General features: G+C 47.2%; 2 protein-coding genes across 3 annotated transcripts in view; both read right to left on the reverse strand.

Moving 5' to 3' along the window:
- LOC123369342 (maestro heat-like repeat-containing protein family member 7) overlaps window positions 1-20,652 on the reverse strand; it is a 1,253,347-nt gene that overhangs the window by 699,079 nt on the left and 533,616 nt on the right. The gene's annotated exons all lie outside the window — the stretch shown is intronic.
- The window catches only part of PKP1 (plakophilin 1), a 52,175-nt gene that overhangs the window by 13,728 nt on the left and 17,795 nt on the right, over window positions 1-20,652 (reverse strand). Inside the window, exons 3-9 of the mRNA XM_045014832.1 lie at window positions 17,810-18,204; window positions 9,422-9,566; window positions 7,942-8,149; window positions 6,179-6,356; window positions 2,597-2,711; window positions 1,877-2,032; window positions 1,355-1,531 (exon numbers count right to left, since the gene is read on the reverse strand). Of these exons, the coding sequence (XP_044870767.1) occupies window positions 1,355-1,531; window positions 1,877-2,032; window positions 2,597-2,711; window positions 6,179-6,356; window positions 7,942-8,149; window positions 9,422-9,566; window positions 17,810-18,204 (1,374 nt within the window). The remainder of the gene's footprint in view (window positions 1-1,354; window positions 1,532-1,876; window positions 2,033-2,596; window positions 2,712-6,178; window positions 6,357-7,941; window positions 8,150-9,421; window positions 9,567-17,809; window positions 18,205-20,652) is intronic.

Here is a 20,652-nt window from a genome sequence, read left to right on the forward strand (position 1 = left end):
TGTACAAACACTCTTTTTCCAACCTATGTATTACCATATATACTCGTTCATAAGCTGAATTTCTTTGGTAAAAAAGGGAAACATCAGAGAAGGGGGTCAGCTTATGAACGTGTATAGAGAGGGAGAGGTGGGATGCACCCCCTCCAACAGAGGGGGCAAGGAGAGGCAGCACAGCCAGCAGAATCAGAAGGGAAGAGGCAGGGCCAGAGTCTCTCTGCTTCTGGCCACCCTGCTCTCCCCTCAGCCTCCGAAGCAGCTGCAGCTCCGGGGATGGCAGGCTGCGGCCATGCCGCTCGGTCCCGCCCCCCAGAGCAGGCTGTGGCCGTGCTGCCTGGTCCGCCAGAGCATGCTGTGGCCGCGCCGCCCAGCCTGCCCGAGCTGCTCCAGCCAGGCCAGAGACATCCTCCCCGGCCCGCCCCAGCTAATGTGGGAAGGGATGGAATGGGGAGAGTGCAGGGGTCCTGGGCTAGGGGTGGGGCAGGGAGGGGTTACATGGGGAGGGGTCATGTGGGGAGGTCCTGGGTTAGGGGTGGGGTCAAGTGGGGAGTGGCCATAGAGGTTACTCCCCTGACTCCCAGCTTCTCCCCCCAAAAAATTTTCCCCACCAGTTGCTGTCCCGGCCCGTCAGGGTAAGCAGCTGGTGCGCCAGGACACTTTGTTTACTTAGGTTTACCTCCGTGCCTGCAGTCGCTCGAGGTAAGCAAACCATCTCGGCCCACCAGCGGCTTATCCTGATGGCCCAGGAGCCAAAGTTTGCCAAGTCCTGAATTATAGGGTCAGCTTATGAACGGGTCATAAAAACGTTCCATTTTTACTTATCCATCTTGGGGGAGTCGGCTTATAAACGAACTGTGATCTACCTAGCCATCTCACTCAAATTAAAATCAACCAAGTTTAGGCAAGAACAAGCCCAGATCTTCACCATGCCCATCCCCTATTTTGCACACACACAAACAATGTCTTAGGCCCAATCCTTCCTACTTTGACACACAGACCTCAAAAGACAACACAACCAGGGTACTTCTGCTGGGTGAAGGCCACGAAGAGTGTGTGCTGTGCAGCTATGTCCATCGTTGCTAGCGTGGAGGAAGGTTTGGGGTGTCAGCCCTAGCCAGGGGAGTGTTGAGGGTGTGTCCAGCGGAACCGTGGACTAAATCCTCAGTGCACTCTGTGTCGAATGTGTGCGGGTAATGGCATTAGAGTTTAATGCTGTAGTAGAAAACGTGGAGCAATTCTACTGGTGCTCTGCAGTTTAGAAGAGGTGTCTGTCCCCTGCAGAGCCCATTGGGGGGTGGGTGGGGGTGTGTGTGAGAGAGTGAGAGAGAGAGAGAAATAGAGAGAGAAGAGCGCTCACCAGTCCTCTGCTTGCAGTGAGGTTCTGCAGGGCCCCAGCACAGGCCTCGAGGGTGGCATCTTTCTTGCTCTGGTCCATCAGGTTCAGGTATGTGCGGATGGCATCAGAATGGTAGAGCCAGCTGGGCCCTCTGGGTTTGTACTCCTCATCGGGAATGGGTAGAACATACTCATCGCTCTAAGGGAAAGTAAAAGATTGACATCCAGGAGCCTGGCATTTTCTACACGAATCACACTTCGTTATCCTTGGTGGCTTGGGCGGTCGATCACGTATAAATATCTGCATGCACCCGTGCACCTATTGCATACAGACGACACATCTAGTGTGGTCTGGCATATGCTGCCAGCCTCTCAACTCGCCCAGGTGTACCAACTGGAGGACATGTGACTCCTATGTAACTCCTCAGACCCCCTTTCTGGCCCTGATAATGCAGGGGCAGGGCAGCTCTTCACTCGAACCCAGTGACTGGGGCTGAGTGAACGGTGCATTTTGCAAGCACTCAGAATCAGGAGCACATCTTACCTCCAGCTTCCCACTCCTGCTGTTGAAGCAGCCTGTGAGGGTCTTGTCCACATAGGCATTCCTGGTCACGTGGTTGAGCTGGGTGTATTTATTGGGCACCTCGGCATCCAGGCGGTAGGACAGATTGTGCAGGATACAGATGCAGTTCTCCACAGACTGAAATCAGCCCACAAAAAACCACAACAGTTTTACTGTCAGACAGGAACATGGAACAGTATGCACATTGTAACAATATTTAGTGACAGTCAATGACGTCTTGCAGTATAAGGTGGATAAACTCTGCTGCCGGAACATAAATATAATACACCAAACTCTGAGGGTCCTTACTCTGATTTTTCTTACGGCTTGTCTACATGGGGACATTCCGGAAAGTTAATCTGAATTAATTTTTAAAGAGGATTAGTTAAACCACGTTAAATCCCTGTGTGGACGCTCTTATTTGGAGTTAGAGTTGCCTTAATCTGATTTAGTTTAATTCACTTCCAATTCACTTCTAAATCAGAGCCAGATTTTCAGAAGCGTTCAGCACTCAGCAGCGACTATTGTGACATGTAGGCCATAATTTTCAAAAGAGCTCTGAATCCATTTGCGCACCAAGCTCAATAGCCGGACTATCAAAAGAGCTGCGCAGGTTCAGTGCTCAGGGTGTATTACTAGGAGGCTAGGGCTAGGCACAGGCCGATGAACTGTGTGTAAGTGAGAAGCTCATATGTCTAGTACCTTGTCATCAGGCCGGCTAGCAGCCACACAATTCTGGGTATAAGTCATGACTGAGTCAATCAGGCCAGGGTAGTTTCTCATGGTGTGACGTCCAGCATCTGCAGAACTCAGGTTTCTGAAGGAAGACATTTTATAAAATGTAGGGAGATAAAGCAAGACAGATAAGCAGCTCCATTAGCTGGGTATTTTCCATCAGCCACTGAGCTCCACACATAACTCTGTTTGAATTCAACCTGCTTGGAAGGATTGCCTTTATAGGGTGAAATTCACCTCTCTGCAGGGGGATCGAACAAGGCCAATGCACCACCTAAGTCCCACTTCAACTCTGACGATTAAAGTGGGACCTAGATGGTGTATAGGCCTTGTCACATTACTCTCCAGAGGGGTGAATTTCATCCATGGAGATTTTCCTTTTAGGGTAAGTCCAGAGGGAAGATATTCCCTTAGACAGAACAATCCTACCAGTATACGATTTTTCCTTAGAGACAATGTATGTACAGTGAGGACATGCAGGATATCTGCTTAGAGTTATTTCCAGAGAGAGGGTTGAAAAATGAGTAGCTGGAGATTGCCATAGAGAACCAGGAGCACACCTTCAACTGGCGTAGGTCAGTGTAGCATCATTACCACACAGCTCTTTCTAAACAAGCACATTTATTCTTAAGGTGAAAGTGTTACAGAGAAAACATATTAAATCAATACAACAACTTACATGCACGGTAATAAGCTTTCCAGAGATCACCCCGAATTCCAACAGGGGCTCGGGCTGGTGACCAGTCCTTCAAACCTCACAGAGGGTTTTCTGTGGTTATCAGTTCATAACACCTTTTTCTCAGAACAAGAACCCCCATGACTCTCTGAGTCCCTCCTTTCTACTGTTTGGGCCTCTGATCTTGTCTCCGTGTGACAGGTGACCACCATGACCAGCACACAAAGGTCCCCTCCTCAAGGTGAAGCTTCAAAAAGTACATTGTTTAAAAGTCTCCTTTGAAGCTCCTAACATTTCCCAGGGTTTACATGAGTCATGTCTCTCCCCTAGAGACACTATATACGATCTCACAACGATACGAACTCCTAAAATACTTTAACTGAATTCAGTAAGGTTTAGCTTGATCCAATAAGGCTTGTCCTGGATACTTCAGGAATTTGTCATCTCTCTCACACAGGGGACACCAGGTTTTAAGAAAAAGCGGCAAAACTTAGATTTAAGTGGTGGTGGTCTCACTGCACTATATTCTGGATAAAGTGTCGGCTAAGACAGCAGAGTTTTAGCAGCAGCATGAAATGATCTTGTTTTAATGCACCGGTAGCTCACAAATGAGTGGTTTGCAATAGCTCACAGACACCTGCCATCCAGAAACTCTTAAGAAACCTGAGTGGCTAGGCTTTTGTCAATGATCAGATATTATTACAGACCCATTTTAGGCCCAAACTGACCTCAAGTTTGGCACTATCTCCATGGCATTGCTATGCATTACGGGCACAAGAAATGACAAACCAGTGCACAGAAGACTGCCCCTGCCCCCTGGATGGCTATTTTTCAGTATCCTCTGATACTGCCATTTCTCCATTAACACGTATCCGCATATCTGAGCTCCAGTGCCTTTAGAGGGATGGAGCAGATGACAGCCCTGCTTACAAGAACCATCCTGCTGCGTAACTGTGCACGGAAAGTTCTCCTCCAAGAGAGGGATGGAGGCAGTAGCGCACTGTCCTTCAGAAGTGATCTCTAGCCTCAAAGGGCTGAGACTTTTGGGGGCTGATAGTGACAGGCAGAGAAATCTGCAGTCCCTTCTGCAGTTCGCCTAGTCAGTTTCACAAGAGAATGCAGCTCCCATTAGCTAGTGCGTCTGGTAAGGGCGCGGTCTGTTGCTACACCCCCTAAGGCACAGCTTCAGTTCGTTAAAGTACCTAATTATACAGCTTTTTCATCTCCCCACTGAGTTGTTCCCAACGTGATGGGGGAGCTGGAGGCTGGTAGAAGAAACTGCAAGTCAGGACGAAGATCTTCATGCTAAAAAAATCTCTGGCTTTTCCAAGAAAGAAATAAAACCATCCCATGCCCATAAATGAGCCTCTCACTTTGACACTGACACTTACACTGGGATGGGCCAACACCCAGTGACTGTAACTGGAATGAAAGGATCCAGTATAAAAAAAGGGAATCAGCTGGAATTTGCTGGCAAGAGATAGTCATTAGAGCTGGATCGAAAATGTAGAGGTTTAGTCCCGCGCAGAAAATTTTGACTTTTCATCAAATAATGGAAAACAATTTTTGTTTTTGTTTTTTGGCAATCAACATTTTAAAAAATTCAGCTGAAACCTGAAAATTTTTGGCCCAAACCCACCGACCTCTTTCCCACACCCAAAATTCCTTGTTTTGGCTAAAAATTTTCAAAAAGTTTTCTAATGAAAAATCAAAACTTTTCAAGGAAACAAGACACTTTCTGTGAAATGTTTTTATCTTATCAAAAACTCAATTTTCTGTTGAAAAACGAGTTCAGTGGAAAATGTTCATCTAGCTCTAGATACCATGAAAACTTTATGAATAGGCTTGGCAGAATTTCACTTGTAACTTTTTTAAATCATGAATGGTGTGGAGAAAGTGAATAGGGAAGTTCACATAAAACAAGAACCAGGTGTCACCCAATGACATTAATAGGCAGCAGGTTTAAAACAAACATAAGGAGATACTTCTTCACAACACAGAGTTGGCCTGTGGAACTCATTGCCTGAGGATGTTGTGCAGGTCGAAAGTATAGCTGGGTTCCAAAGAGAACTAGATAAGTTCATGGAGGATAGGTCCATCAACGGCTATTAGTCAAGATGGTCAGAGACACAACCCCATGCTCTTCGTTTCCCTAAACCTCTGACTGCCAGAAGCTGGGAGTGAACAATGGGAGATGGATCACTTAACAATTGCCCTGTTTTGTTCATTCCCTCTGAAGCACCTGGCATTGGCCACTGTAGGAAGACAGGATACTGGACTAGATGGACCATTGGTCTGACCCAGTATGGCCATTCTTATGTTCTTATAATTTTGATGGATAATATCAATCATGCTTATTTTAAGCATTTTTTTTAATCAATTTAAATGTTCGCAGTTGCAGGAAATTTTGGGAGATCAGACAGTAATTAATGACAATAGATGCTGAGATTCAAAAAGTCAAAGATTTATAACTTAAAATACAAATTGTCAACATCACGTCAAAATATATAAAGTAAATATCCTTAAATCAAACTCTAATAAGTTCTCAAGAGGCATTTTTCTTACTTTGCTTGTCTGTAAATTGAGATTATTATCGATTGAAATATTTTTCATCAGTTTGGGTGTGTATGGTGAAATCAACGTTCACTGACATTTACCAATAAAAATCTAATCCTTCCAAGTCTATTTATGAAGGAGCATTCGGAGGAGGGTGGCATTTCCAGCAAAGATGGAAAATCTTACTTTTGTGTCTAACTGCCAGCTGTGTAGATATGGCACCTGTTTTCCCTAATCCATTTTAGACTCATCAACACAAGGGGCCCGTTGTTAGCATAGCCACAAAGGGTGTGAGTGATGCTTGTCTGCTGACCTACCTCAAACAGCCTGTAGCATTGAAGAACACCTCGGGGTCAACAATTTCTCTTGTCCTATTACTGACCCCATCAGACCAGCCCGAGAAAGGGATGATAACACAATCTGTCAAGACAGGGAGGGCTTCGTGTATCAAATCTTCTTTCAGCTCATCAGTGGAGGACAGGTTCCACAGCAGCCCTAGAAAGAAAGTGCAAGACAAACATGACCTCAAGGTCTCGATGCAGTAAAGGCTTGAATCTCCTCTCACTAACATTGTAACTAGGGAATAACTCCATGAAAGTTACATCCATGGAAAACTGGTGCAAAGAAGAAGAGGATCAAGCTCTAGGTCTACAACTGAGGCATTCAAGACAGCTTCCAGGTTTGGAGAGAGATGCTCTGGTCCAATCTCCCTGTCCAATCCCAGCTTCAACCAGGGGCGGCTCTAGGTATTTTTCTGCCCCAAGCACGGCAAGCAGGCTGCCTTTGGTGGCTTGCCTGCGGTAGGTCTGCCGAAGCCGCGGGACCAGAGGATCCTCCGCAGGCATGCTGCTGAAGGCAACCTGCCTGTTGCCCTCGCGGCGACCGGCAGGACGCCCCCCGTGGCTTGTCGCCCCAGGCACACCAAATGCGTGCCTGGTGCCTGAAGCTGCCCCTGGCTCTAACAGAAAAGGGAGTTTCATCTGAAACCAACCAATATGCCACTCCATGATCAACCTGTGCGGTGCTGTGTGTACAGTTCAAACCAAGCTTTCCAGTACAGACCCAGAATGTCACCTCTTCTACCTAGTCCATGTTATCTTGAGAAGGGTCTTGAACCTAGTTCTCACATAATGCACTGTACTAGCTCAGTGGTCTCCACCCTTTCCAGGCAACAAAAACTTCTTGTATTTCAGGCTCACTGCCTCCTATTTAACCATGTGCCCTCTAACCCACCATGGGACTTGGGCATACTCTAAATTCTAGTTTCTGAGTATATACAGTTAAATGGGAGGGGGTAGAGGCATCACAGTGGCCTGGGACAGAGGCCCCCTATTACAGTTTAGAATGGAGCCTGGTGTCCCAGCCTCAAAGATCATATTTCTGTATACATTTCAGTCTGGGGCAGTGAGGGGAGTGGACCATCTATCCAAGGCTCAAGTACACTATAATCAAATACAACTCGGGCTGACCCACTGTTAGCACATGCACTTGATCCCAGTAGAACTCAACTCTTCAGGAAAAGCCTAGGACTCTAAACAAACTGTGCAATACTCTCTGAAATAAACCCCCAAATCTCAGCTCCTGTCAGACCAGGAAGGGGAACTAAGTGCCAGAGGATGGGACCCTCCCCTGAGAATGCCCTGGACACAGCTCTCAGATGATCACACGTAGGCCCTGATAGCTCAAAAGCCCTCAATGGTCACAGCTGTGGTGGTAAACTGGTCGGATAGGTGTCATCTCTAAGTCTCAGACCTGATTCATGGGCCAGTGGTTGGGAACCCCTGCCACCGTGTGCAAGAGCCACAAAGCTGATAAACTGAGCAATCCAGGGGCCTGATCCTGCACTGCCTCGTACTTTGTGTTGTCATTTGCACCTGGGGAAAGTGAGTGCAAAGTGTCATGCCGGTCTGGTAGTGTTGTACTTTGCACAGGTGCACATGGCAACGCAAGGTGCCAGGCAGGTGAGACTCAGGCCCCAATGTCTAGGAGCCAGATCCCCAAGTGTTATAGGCTGGTATGGAATTCAGTGTAGCTATCCTAAGTTACACCAGCTGAGGATCTCTCGTTTGCTTGAATGTACCTGTCAGCTGTTTCTGTATTTCAGTGTTCGGAGTTCTCCTTAGGAGGCTCACACACTCTCTTATCCCATTCTGCCGTCGGGTTTCTAACTTGTTGGCAGGATTTCTGAAGACCAGGTTTCTAAGAGCCCCAGCTGCAGCCTGCTGGACATTTTGGTTTGGGCTGCGGAGGAGTTCTATTAGCTTGCCAATTCCACCCAGCCGGTAGACCTGTGAAAGGGGAAGACAGACAAGGATCAGCATCCCATGAAAAGCTCATCTATTTGCTCTGGTGCATTAAAAGACCACGGCAATAGACGTTAACGCAAGAAGACAGCATAGTGTGTACTAAGTGGAAATTAAAAGATACCCTGAGCATTACAGGCTGGCTAGACCCAAAATACTCCATTCTTCACAAGGCAGTCAAATGGGTTGATAGCTGTAGTCAAGAGAGTCTGTGCTGATTGCCTTGATGACTAGGGTATCAGAGTAGTGAGGCAGTGCGGCCTAGTGGACAGAGCACTGGCCTGGGACCAACTGGGTTCTATTCCCAGCTCTGTTATTGACCTGCTTTGATGTTGGACAAGTCACTTCACAGCTCTGTGCCTCAGTTTCCCCTTCTGTAAACACAGGGATAATGAATGATTCCTCTTTTGTAAAGCACTCTACACTCTACCAATGAAAAGAGCTAGGTATAATTATTAACAGATGTCAGCAATTAAGACTTGCAAGTAATGACCATGGGCCAGATCCTCAGCTGCAGTAAATTAGCATTTGCTCCCACTGACTTCAGCATGCTACACTGATTTCCGTCACCTGAGGATATGGCCTCATGAGTTTTATTACTGCAGTGAAAAACTACCTGCAGACGACCTTATAATTGTGATATAACAACATTCCCTAGTGCTTTACCTGCACCCAGAAACCATGGGCTACATTCAGAGGCAACATGTATGTTGGTGTAATACACACTCAGAATCAAGGGGCCAAATTCCAGGCTGATATGTAAGGGGAGGTGGGCATGAATCTAAGTCTAAGGTAGCCTAGAATTGATGTAACATACATGTTGATGAGACTGGGGAAAGGCAGCAGCCACACAAGCTCAGACTCTCTGTAGACCGGTATGTTTAATTAGCCTCAGCACTGAATTGGTCCTACCTCTCTAAAGTAACCAGAGCCCCTGTGAAAGGAATTCATTGCTGTGAGCCTAGGGGCTAGCGAAACCACCTGCTCATAAATGAATGAATGAATTGAATGAATGAATGAATGAAACTGTCTGCTGGGAAAAAATGCCTTGATATTTGGAAGCCTCACTTAATGAACCTTGGGGCACATTTTCAGAAAGTGCGAGCCCCAGAATTCCAGATGAAGGCAATGGAAAATAAAGATATTTGGCACTGCTTGAAAATCAGGCTCCAGATGTCTCACATGGACCTTCTAAAATGAAGGCACCCTGACCTAGAGCCCACTTTTGAAAATGCAGCTGGGAACAAGTTAGTTTACCTCTTGCTTGGCAGATTCATCCTGGAAGCAGGTGTGCTGGAGGTAGTACGCACCCATGGCTTGAGATTTCTCATCCGAGGAGCACAGGAGCTGTATGGCTTTCTGGATGGTCATTGCCACGCTGTCCAACTCATCATTGCATATTCTAAACAAAAAGAAGGGAAAGGAATGGATCAGTCAGCACGTGGCAAAGTGCAAGATGCTTTAGAGGCTGATGACTTCTTTGAAAGATGCCACCAGATTCAAGTAGGCAACAGCCCCTCAGCCTACTACTGTTAGATCTTATGGGTTTGTTTATCTAGACAGATCTATCAATATTGCAGTATGGTCCATGCAAAGAGAGCTGCAACCATCATGAACTCAAGAAACCTGGTGGGCTAAGTATTCAGGTCATGACTCAGTTTTTAACCCAGTCCTTACTCCCACTGACATCCATAATAATGGAATGATGCCGTTTGTTTACAAAAAGAAGGCTGGGAAACTGTGTGTGACCTCTTGTAGATTTCAGAATGATGACCATGATCATACGCATCTACTTTAACATTCAGGGTGCTAAATCACAGGCTTGTTTCAAGGAAAGCCATTGTTGTTTGTGGCCATGTTATTGTCAGAAAAAGAGCCTAGAGAGGGAGGTTTGAAGCTGAGTTGCTGATAGACGCTGACAATGGAATGATTGTAGATGTCTATAGAATCCCGAGGCGAGTTACAAGAGAGTATGGACTTGGTGGGGGGGATGGAAAGCCTGGGGAAAAAAAACCACCCAAACTTTGAAAATGCACCTCCCTGCTCTGGAAATGAGAGGCCTGGTTATCTCCTGCCTTGCACCTATGCAGAGTGGGTAGAAAGTGCTCCCACTTCACAATGCTAATGACAACACAAGGTGCAATGCAAGGAAAAATCAAGCACTAGCAGTCCAATTGTTTGTTTAATTTTATTTAAAGAATTAACTGAATGCAAGTGGAAAATGGAAGGTCACAGGATGGGTGAGACTAAAATGTTCAGGGGATTTGGTGGAACAAAGCATCCAAGAGTTCAGCTTCTGCCATGATGTTTTCCCTTGTTTGTGCTCCCATTGACATCAACAGGGTTTTACTGTTGACTTCAGTGAGGTCACGATCAGATCCTGTCAGGACATTGTGTCTTTGGGAACTGGATGTTTCTTGGTTTCAGCATATGGAGGGAATATCCCTGATGGGAAAATCCAGCAGACACTAAAAGAGAATTATATCTTTTCTACTGAATTTTTAAATTAACTTATGAAATTCCATAGAGAGAGACGATCCTCTATTAAATTCTATTAAACAATCCACAGAAAGGTGTCATTCTCTATCACATTGTATAGACTGTCCAGAGTAACTTCCATGGTACCTTAATGGTTTCATCTCTATTAAGTTCTATAGGGTTTCCCCATAAAGGAAAGCCCCTCTTGCTGAGATTTTGTTATTAAGCGAGAAACAAAGTGCAGTCTCATATAAAATGAGGGCAGGAACGGTTGACTTTGAACCTTCAGAACCTCAGAAGACGTTTGCTTTGGGCCATGTTTTGGTGAAGGTTCAGGATGGTGTCATTTTATCTAATCCATTCTGACCATCTCTACCAGGCTGATGGTAGCTTTGGAACTGAAGCCCTCCCTCCACAAATAGAACAGGCACAGCCTGAGCTGTGACAGGGGAGTTTCTCCCTCTACTGTATCCATGCTGACAGGAGAGGAAAGTAGGAAAGTTCTATCTCCGGGGATCATTCAATCTTTGGCCATTCTCCTGAGCATACCAGCTGATGAGTGCCAGCTATGATGGCAGCTATGATGGCATCCAGTTCTAGAAGTTCTCAACACAGGGGCAATTTTTATAGGTGAGTTCCCCATCAGGGTCAGTTTTTCAAGGACAACTCCCCACACAGGCATTTCCACAGAGTGACAAATCCATCCCCAACCAGAACCATAGAGGGAAATCTCTGTAACCAGGTCCAGTTCCACAGTAGAAAGAGTCAGCAACCAGAATCCATTTTCTCCAGGGGAATTCATCCAAGGGAACAACTCCTCACTCAGGTTAAGTTCCACAACCAGAGCAACTAAGTAGAATGGAAACTTTTCTTCTTGTTATTGAGAATCTAGGGGCCCTGGGGACGAAGGAACAGGGAGGAGCTAGGAAAGCCACTGCTCATTGTTTATTAAAAACATTACAGAGAAGATAATATCCACAAGCCCAATGATTCCTAACATATGACTCAAAGCCCCTTGCACTGAGCACCTTTCCACAACCATTAGGAACTCAAATATGGCTCAGAGTATTGTCACTCATCTTTGATCCACCCAAATAATTACTGTTGAAGCTTTGACACCATAGGCAGCTAGCTAGGCGGATTCCCTTCCATTCTTCATAGATTTATAAATCCCAAGGCCAGATTGGACCACTGTGATCTTCCTGTCTGACCTCCTGTACAACACAGGCCATAGAATTTCCCCAAAATAATACATGTTTTGAACTAGAGCAGATCTTTAAGAAAAGCATCCCATCTTGATTAAAAAATTGCCGGTGATGGGGAAATCCACCAAGATGGGATGTTTTTCTAAAAGATCTGCTCTGGGAATTATTTTGGGGGAAGTTCTATGGCTTGTGTCATACAGGAGGTCAGACTGGATGATCATAATGGCCCCTTCTGGTCTTAGAATCTGTCACTGTTGGCAAGTTGTTTCAATAGTTTGAGAGCTAAAGACCTGAGAGATGAACCCCAATGTGCTATTCACAAGACACTGAAAGGAGGCAGTTTTCTTCCTGTCATGAACGACTGCAGTACGAACCCCCGCTAGGCCAACTGTGATGGATGTCATAACAAACAGAGGCATCACTCTACCTTTGGGAAACAGATATACACTTCAGGCAACTCTTTCTGGCCTCTAGTGAACCAGACCGTGATTACTTGTGCTGACAGTCCGAACTATGGTCATTTGCAGAGGTAGTTTACAGCAGGGAAGAACGATTCAGGGCTAGGCTCCACGTTTGGTATTGCCCCATGGTTCCATCAGCCTGGACAGGGAGGATAGATACATTCCCTGCTATTGACCTCTCTTCAGTCTCTCAGTCATCTCCAGAAAGGAGCTATATCAGGCACCATGACCTCCATCAGAGACTAGTCTACAATGCTGGATATAACAGATCAGTGAGGTGTTGCGCTCTAATTTTTAAGAACAACTTATATTGTCATGGTTACGGCGGCAGCGCACCCAGCGCTTCAGGCACAACCCATGCAGGCCAGGCTAGCATAGCACAGCCCTGGCAGTGTTGCCAGGATCTCTTGTGTTAGGCACACATGGACAGTGATGAAGTATCAGGCTTTGTACTGGATTCCGGCCAGGCAACAAGTCCAGAGGATCCCATTCGAGTCAACAGCTTTGCTGCCTATTCCATAGCATCCAGTCTGATACCCGTGGCCCTTTTCTTTAGCTCAGGTTTTCAGTGCTCCTCTGTCAGTTATTCTCTATACGACTTACGGTCATGCCCACACCTGCCGTCACTTCTGAGGTGATGAAGCATTTACTCCATGAGATGTTGACCAATGGGGGCAAATGGGTCACCACATGCCATTGCCACCGACAGCCACACATTTTAAGGTGTACCCAGAAGATGTATCTTAGCCTCTTTCTTCCGCCTACAGCTGAATGGTGGGGGTAAAGCAAACATGCCAACCATGTCCTGAAAGAAGATCTCAGTGCACATCTGGCATTATGGCTGACATTGTTCCCCTTCCAAAATTCAGTGCATGCTACAGCTCAGGTCCAGCAGTCCTCATGCTAGCGAGGGTCTGCAGGCACCAGAACTCACCTTTTCGTCCTTACAGAGAAGAACACGGAGTCCCTCTCTGGCAGGCTACCATGGAGCAGGGATAACTGGCCTAGCTCGGTGGGATTTGAATCTGGGACCTGAAATGCTACAGGCAAGAGCCTCTACAGCTTCAGCTAAAGGTAGGACTCCCCTAGCTGGTGGCAGTAGTAGTTTCCTGTCCTTTTATGTGTACCAGCTGGAGAGGGACAAAAGATGCCCTTGCTCCTAGCGTGCATTATATACAGCCTGCCCTTCACTAACTGCTCATAGCGTTCACTTTGAAACTGGGGGCACTGGAGTGAAGGGAGCTTTCTCCTAACTGGGCAGAGTCACTACAGATCAGTTAGCCAACATGGCCAGCAACGAGTGACCGAGTGACACACCATACGACTGGAGGAGGAACTGACTGCAAAGAGTTCCACTCTAGGGACATGCAAATGACACTACTTGGGAGCTGACCAGCTGCAGCAGCCATTGGAATAAGCACAACAAACGGCATGTTCTGAGCCCTCAAAGACTCTGAGCTGGGACATGTGGCCCCCAGTGAGTCCCACCATGCCCCAGGGCTTAGAACAGGAATATCATGCTTTACATCCAGGTGAAGGGGGAAGCAGAGGTGAATGAAGAGGTGATTGTCTGCTATGAGTTAAACAAGATTAAGATTTTATTCCCATAACCACTGAGTCTGCCTGATAACTTCAGAGCAAACTGTCCAGCTAGGACCTGGTGTATGGAGGGGTTAAGCTACAGATCTTCAAGGGGGAAAATTCTCAAACCAGCCTAAGTTCTACAAGCAGATCTGAACAAGTTCTACAAGGGGTCAACTTTCCCAACAGAACCAGTTCTACAAGGCAGGGGAAAACCCACAACAAGGTTTTGTTTTACAAGAACAACAATTCCAAAATCCAAATCTATGAGAGACAATACGCTTCCATCACAGCCAGATAGGGAAGGGGAGCAATTCCCCAACCAGAACCAGTGGTGCATCAGTGGAGTCTTCCCATGCAGAAAGTACTGCACAAGAGAGAGGTCATTTCTAGAAGGGGAAGAGTTGTCTCCTAAAGAACTCAGAGAAAACACACAACCAAGAATAGTTCTAGAAATACAATAATGCCCTGACCAGATCCAGTTCTGTACGAGGGATTACTCAGTACAGCTAGCTTTACAATTCTAATGCACTTAGCATCCTGGTACCAAAGTGCAAATAATACCATAGCAATACCAAAAAGTTAAATAAACCGTATTTTCCATCTTCTCTTGCTAAGAGCCACTGTGATATGTGCTTGTAGTTCTTTTTTAATTCAACTCTCATCCCTTTCTTCCTTTTACTTCTTACTACTTCTCCTCCTCCTCCTCCTCCTCTTTTCTCTGTATCATTTACTTGTCCCCACCAAGGTAGCTTCAGAATTATTGAGGAAAAGCCCAGGGTAAAAGGATGGATTTTCATTTTCCCAGCCCGACTATTCCACAGCAAGACCTCTCCAACCTCAACCAGTTCTACAATGGAGTGATGCAGCAGATGGAACTAAAACCAGATAGGTTAGCGGGATCATTCAGAACAAGACCAGCTCTACATTAGGGGTAATTTTCTGTCTAGGAATCGTTTTACAGCAGGGATAGCACCCATATCAAAATCAGTTCCACAAGGAGGACCACTCACGATTGTAAACAGTTCTCCAAAAGAGAAACACCCCAATCCAGCTCAATTTCTCAGGGGTACAATGCCTGCCTATACACTGCATCAACCTGGATCGGTTCTAAAAAGAATTCATCCAAAACAAGACCAGTAGTGCAGTGTGGTCAACCCCAAAATCAAGACTATCTCTGGAGAGGACCATCAGTCCAGAGAGATTGCTAAGAGGGAGAATGCTTCCCAACCAGAACCCAGTTCTGCAAGAGGATAACTGCACAGAACCTGCTCTACATAGGAGGCAATACCTCAAGCCCACTTATTCAACTGCATAACCATGTCCAGTTGTTCATGGGATACAATCTGACAAGCAAGGCCAGTGTTTCATTGCAGACAACTTATTCTCTGACACAAAACGTTCCTAGTATGAGGATAACGCCCCACACAGTCCCTGTTCTGCAAGGTGAAAACTCCGCCTTAAGAACCACTAGTACACAGTTGACAATGCCACAACCAGGGAAAATTCTTCAATAGTAACCATTACTCAGCCAAGCCCAGTTCCTCAAGGACAACAACTCCTCTCAATGATGGGGACAGATGCCCAAGAAAGACCTGTACTTCCAAAAGAACACGCTGCCTAGGTCTCCCAGGGGCAGAACTCTCCAACCAGATCGAGTTCTGCAACAAACTGCACCCAGCCCAGAAGCAGTCCTACAAAGACGGCACGTCCCCAGTGAGAACAAGTTCTTCAGAACCTAACAAACGCACAGGTGACAACTCCACAACCAGACCCAGGGTAATAACAACCCCCATCAGAACTAGTTTTCATCTCCCCAGCAAGTGTGAAAAATCAGGACGGGGTGGGGGATAATAGGTGCCTATATAAGACAAAGCCCCAAATATTGGGACTGTCCCTATAAAATCAGGACAACTGGTCACCTTAAGCAAGAGTGGCTTTTCAAAGGGAATAACTCCCTAACCAATCTACACAAAGGAAGTGTCCTTCCTCTCAATTCACTCTAGAGGGCAGCACTCACTAGGCAGAGCCACTTTTACTAGTCAGACCACTCCCCAAATTAAACTAGTTCTACGGTGGGGGACAACCCCCCTGCCAGGTACAATTCTAAAAAGGACTAAACTCCCCATCCAGAACCAGTTCTACCAGGATGACACCTCCCAAGCCAAGTCTAATGCTTCATGATAGACAACTCCCAAGTCAGAACCAGTTCTGCAGGGTGAGCCACACCCCAAGCTGGGAGGGTTCTGCAAAGGGGACCACTCCCTAACCAGGGGATGTTTGGCATTGGAGAGCATTTCTGACACAAGGGCAGTTCTCCCTGGAGTAAATCTTCAGAAAACCACAGCCATTCTTCAAGGAATCATATCATTCCATAATTATGAGTATCTCTACATATGAGAAAAGTTCCATGTAGACCAGTATCAGAGGGGTAGCCGTGTTAGTCTGGATCTGTAAAAGCAGCAAAGAATCCTGTGGCACCTTATAGACTAACAGACGTTTTGAAGCATGATCTTTTGTGGGTGAATACCCACTTCGTCGGATGCAACCGACGAAGTGGGTATTCACCCACGAAAGCTCATGCTCCAAAACGTCTGTTAGTCTAGAAGGTGCCACAGGATTCTTTGCTGCTCATGTAGACCAGCAATTTCAGTAGGGGAACAGCGACCCAGCAGGGACCAATTACTTAAAGGTAACATTCACCTTATGCAGAAAACATCTTCATTGTTGCAACTATTCACTGGGTGTATTTCTTCACCCTACAGTCTCTCAGCCTACTTCCCATAACTGGAGTGAATTGCTTCTAGTTATGAAAATGGCGGCCTTCCAGCCCAAAGCAATTACAGGGTTTATGAAATGAGCCAATGGACAACACCATGCTCTGAGCAATGGGCCATCCAGCCACAAGGAAAGCCGTGGCTAAACTGAGTAACATTTTGCATGTGCAAAAGTAGCGAAGGCTGCGCCTGCATAAAGCCAAATCGCCAACAGCCCAGCTCATGGAGTCTCAGACCCTGCTAAACACCTGTGGACAATTTTCAGTGAGGGAGATTTACAAGTGGTGTGTAAAGCTAAGAGTCAAAACTCAGCGGTGATCAAGGGGCATGAACTGGCCCCCAAAATGGAATTTTCACAACCTCTGCGTCATGCTCTCAGGCTGCATTAGGCAAGGCTTTCGGGCAGATCCTGTAGTGACTGCTGTTTTTATTGTAATTATTCATTCTATGCAGTGAGGCAGCACCACATAAACCAGGGCCCTATTGTGCTGGTGTTGCACAAACAGAGAAATGGCTAGTGAGACAACGCAGGTTTGAACACCACGGCTCAGAGCAGCACCTCCTGAGCATAAGCTAGGCTCATCGATCTCTGAATGCAGATGTTTGCAAGAAAGTGACGTTTGGGACACGAAGCACCTCTGCCACCCCTCATATACCTCCCACACTTGTAAGTGTCTGATGGGATTGCATACTGTGATAGGGAAGGGAATGAGCAGAATAGAATAGATCACAGCATAATTTGGGATCAGACTGTGAAGTACTTTCACTCTGTCCTCTTTCTGGACAAACTCACAGTTGGACTAAATCCTGAGGCCCTTTCTGAGCATCTGCTCGTCCTTACTCACCTCCTGCGGAAATCAGCCAGTGCTGTCTAAGCAAAGGCTTGGTTTGGGAGTGCAGTGGGACTCAGTGGCACTCAGCAGGTACCCAGCACCTCTCAGGATCAGACCCCGGGAGCTGGTCATTTGGAAATTGGACTCACAGTATGAAAACCGGTGCTTTTTTGCAGGGAAATGAACGCCAACCCAAAGTGGCAGGGCGAGCAGGAGAGGCACTCGACCAAGGCCCCTGAATTCCAGGGGTTTCACCCTGCAGAGAAGTCCTAGGCTAATCCATTGAGCTCACAGGCACGTGGGAACTCACCTGGAGCTGGACATAGAATGCCCATACACCCCGTCCTGCCTGCCGCTCGTCACGGGCTGGGCGTACAACGCGTCCAGCTTGTTGCCCGAAGGGCAGGAGAGGTTGCGATCCGGGAGGGGTTTCCTAGTGGTCCCATGGTGGGTGCTGCAGGTGCTGTACATGCTCTGGCGGTTCAGGGTTGCCTTTTGCACTGCCTGGTTTCTCCTGAGCGTGCCCCGGGGAGGCTCGCAGCACAGGTCAGGCTCACTCCGGCTGCTCTTCAGGCAGTAGTTGCCGCCGGGGCTGGTGGGGCTGCAGACGGCTTTGCTGTGGTGCCGGCTGCCCCAGCCCTCCATCTGACTGTAAGAGCTGAAGCGTCGGTTGTCGGTCTCTCTTTTAAGGGTCCCGTTGTACATCTGAAGGGGGAGGAAACAGGAAACAAAACAATTAAAAGGGGCTTGAAGTGACTCCCAGGAGTTCACCAAATGGGGCCAAATCCTGAGAGGCACTGAGCCCTGGCTTTAATGGGAGCTGTGGGCACGCCACCCACTAACTACAATAGGACCTGTTCATGGTACTTTGATGGTCCCCATTATCCTAGTGTCTGAGCACCTCACAATCTTTACCATCTCTCTCCTCCCAGGTAGGGCACTGCTAATATCCCCATTGAATAGCTAGAAACCCGAGGCTAGAGAGACTAAGTGACTCATCCAGGGAGTCTGGAGCACTGCAGGGCATTGAATCCTGGTCTCCTTGCATCAGGTTAGCACCCTAGCCCCTGAACTACCCCACCTTCTTGTAGTTTTACCCAATACTGTGCATTAATATTCATCCCAAAGGCTTCTCAGCCTCTTAACCAACTCTATATACACCTGACCCACCTCACCCAACACCAACGTGCAGCCACCTCTGGACTGGAATGTGGCAGCCTTCGAACAGAGTGCAGCGACACTGAATTTGGCAGGGCATCAGGGCAAATGTCCCATTTCTCACAGAATGGGATCTTATATGAACTCCAGGGGTCTGGAGCTCAGGTGTATATGTCACGTAAAGGCGTGTCACCCCCCTTCCATCACAGTCGCTGACTCTAACACTGTTCTATCCTTCCCATTGCTTGCTTTGTCCTTATCAACTCCCATCTTCCACCCTGACAGACACACTAACCCGTATGTGAGAATTCCCCAGTAGAGGCCCAAAATGAGGCCCATGTGGGGAAAATAGGATGGATTTATGCATTAAAGAAGGAGTGAATGACTAGCTCATGCCAATGATAACGTTTGAAGTTTTGAGAACAATACAGTGAAATTTCTTAAGAAATGCCAGGGCTAAACCAGCAAAACACCACCGTATTTAGTTCAAAGAAATGGGCCTGATTCTGACCTGTTACACTGGTGCACATCCACAGTGACTTCAGTGGAGTTACTCCAGATTTGCCCCAGTGTAACTGAGCTCAGGAACTGGCTTGAGATTCTGTTGCAACAACACCACTTCTGGATGCTAACTTTGGCATCTGCCTCTCGGAGGGCCGCACTTGGCAGAGGATTGGGAACGTTGCCAGCTAGGAAAGGGGGTGCTAAGGTGTTTTACTCCATGTAAAAAAAACAACAAACCCAGGCAGTTAGGGCAGCTTTCCTGACAGTCAACTAGCAACACTGGAAATCCTGGCCCATTCCTCTTACAGCGCAGTGGAACCTGTGTTGTCAGGATATCCATGTGGACACAGCCTTCGGTCCCACTTACGCAGCTCTCCTGATCAGCAGAAGATGCCAGTGGGGTACTAAGGCTGATGCTATTGTGAGGAAGCCCCGCAGCCATGTTGCAGGCTAGAAAAAATTGAGTCTTTGTCCGCTGCCTGCTCAGTGCTATTCTAATCTATCCAGGTTCTTCTGCCATGCCCATCGCCATTGTGTCTGAGCCCCTGGGCAGGGAGAGCTGTGAGACATTACCCCAATGGCCATGGCCAGTGCCTGTCTTTGACACTGGCTCCTTCTCTTAAATCCCCAACAGCAGCAGTTACAGGGCCAGGCCCTGAGCTCCTTGCTCAGCCCTACAAATGCTCATGGAATTTGGGAAGCTACACCCTGAGATCCTTCTGTGGGGCTAACGCTGCTCTCAGTTCCAGCAGTATAAATCTGGAGTGACTCCGGAGTGACTCAGCATCACTGAGAACAGAATCTAATTTTCATGTTCACTCAGTCCTAACCCAGGCAAACTCCCATAAACGATGAACAGAAGTCTTCAAAATTTGGCCAGCCAGCATTGAGTGGCATGAGGGTCCAACCGGTTCCTCACAGGACTCCCCCATTAGGCAGCGTTCCTAATTCCACACGTCCCAGTTGAGTGGAGTGAACTGTACTCTACTGAACAAAGGGAGTGCTCCCTTTCTCTGCCTCCTCCTGTTCCTCCTCCAGCTAAGCCAAGTGTTGGCCTGATGTGCCCTGAGAGAAAAGGGGAGGGGAAGAGATGACTTGGTAACTTACTGGTCAGCTACAGCGAAGAGGAACTGGGGGATGATGAACCATTGTCATGGGCCCCCATCTAAACCCTCCCTATGAATTCTGGGATGGGATAAGCCACAGCACCCGTACAAATTAGGGCTCCTTTGGAAACTCAGGCCTCAAACTCAGCGTCTGTGGTTGAAGTGGGGCTATAATGTTGCCCTTCAGCTCAGAACAGGGCAGCTGCAGATGTTTACCTTATGAACTCTCAGCCTATCCTACACATAGGTGCTGAGTGGATTTGTTGAGAGACTCACTTCTCTGCTTTGGCCTCTGTTCTACCTGCACATAAGGCCTGATCCATAGTCAGTGAGAGTCTTTCCACTGACCTCCAAAGGCTTTGCATCAGGCCCATACCATACACAG

The sequence above is a fragment of the Mauremys mutica genome, chromosome 4 (assembly GCF_020497125.1).
Source record: "Mauremys mutica isolate MM-2020 ecotype Southern chromosome 4, ASM2049712v1, whole genome shotgun sequence".
Lineage (NCBI taxonomy): Eukaryota > Metazoa > Chordata > Testudines > Geoemydidae > Mauremys > Mauremys mutica.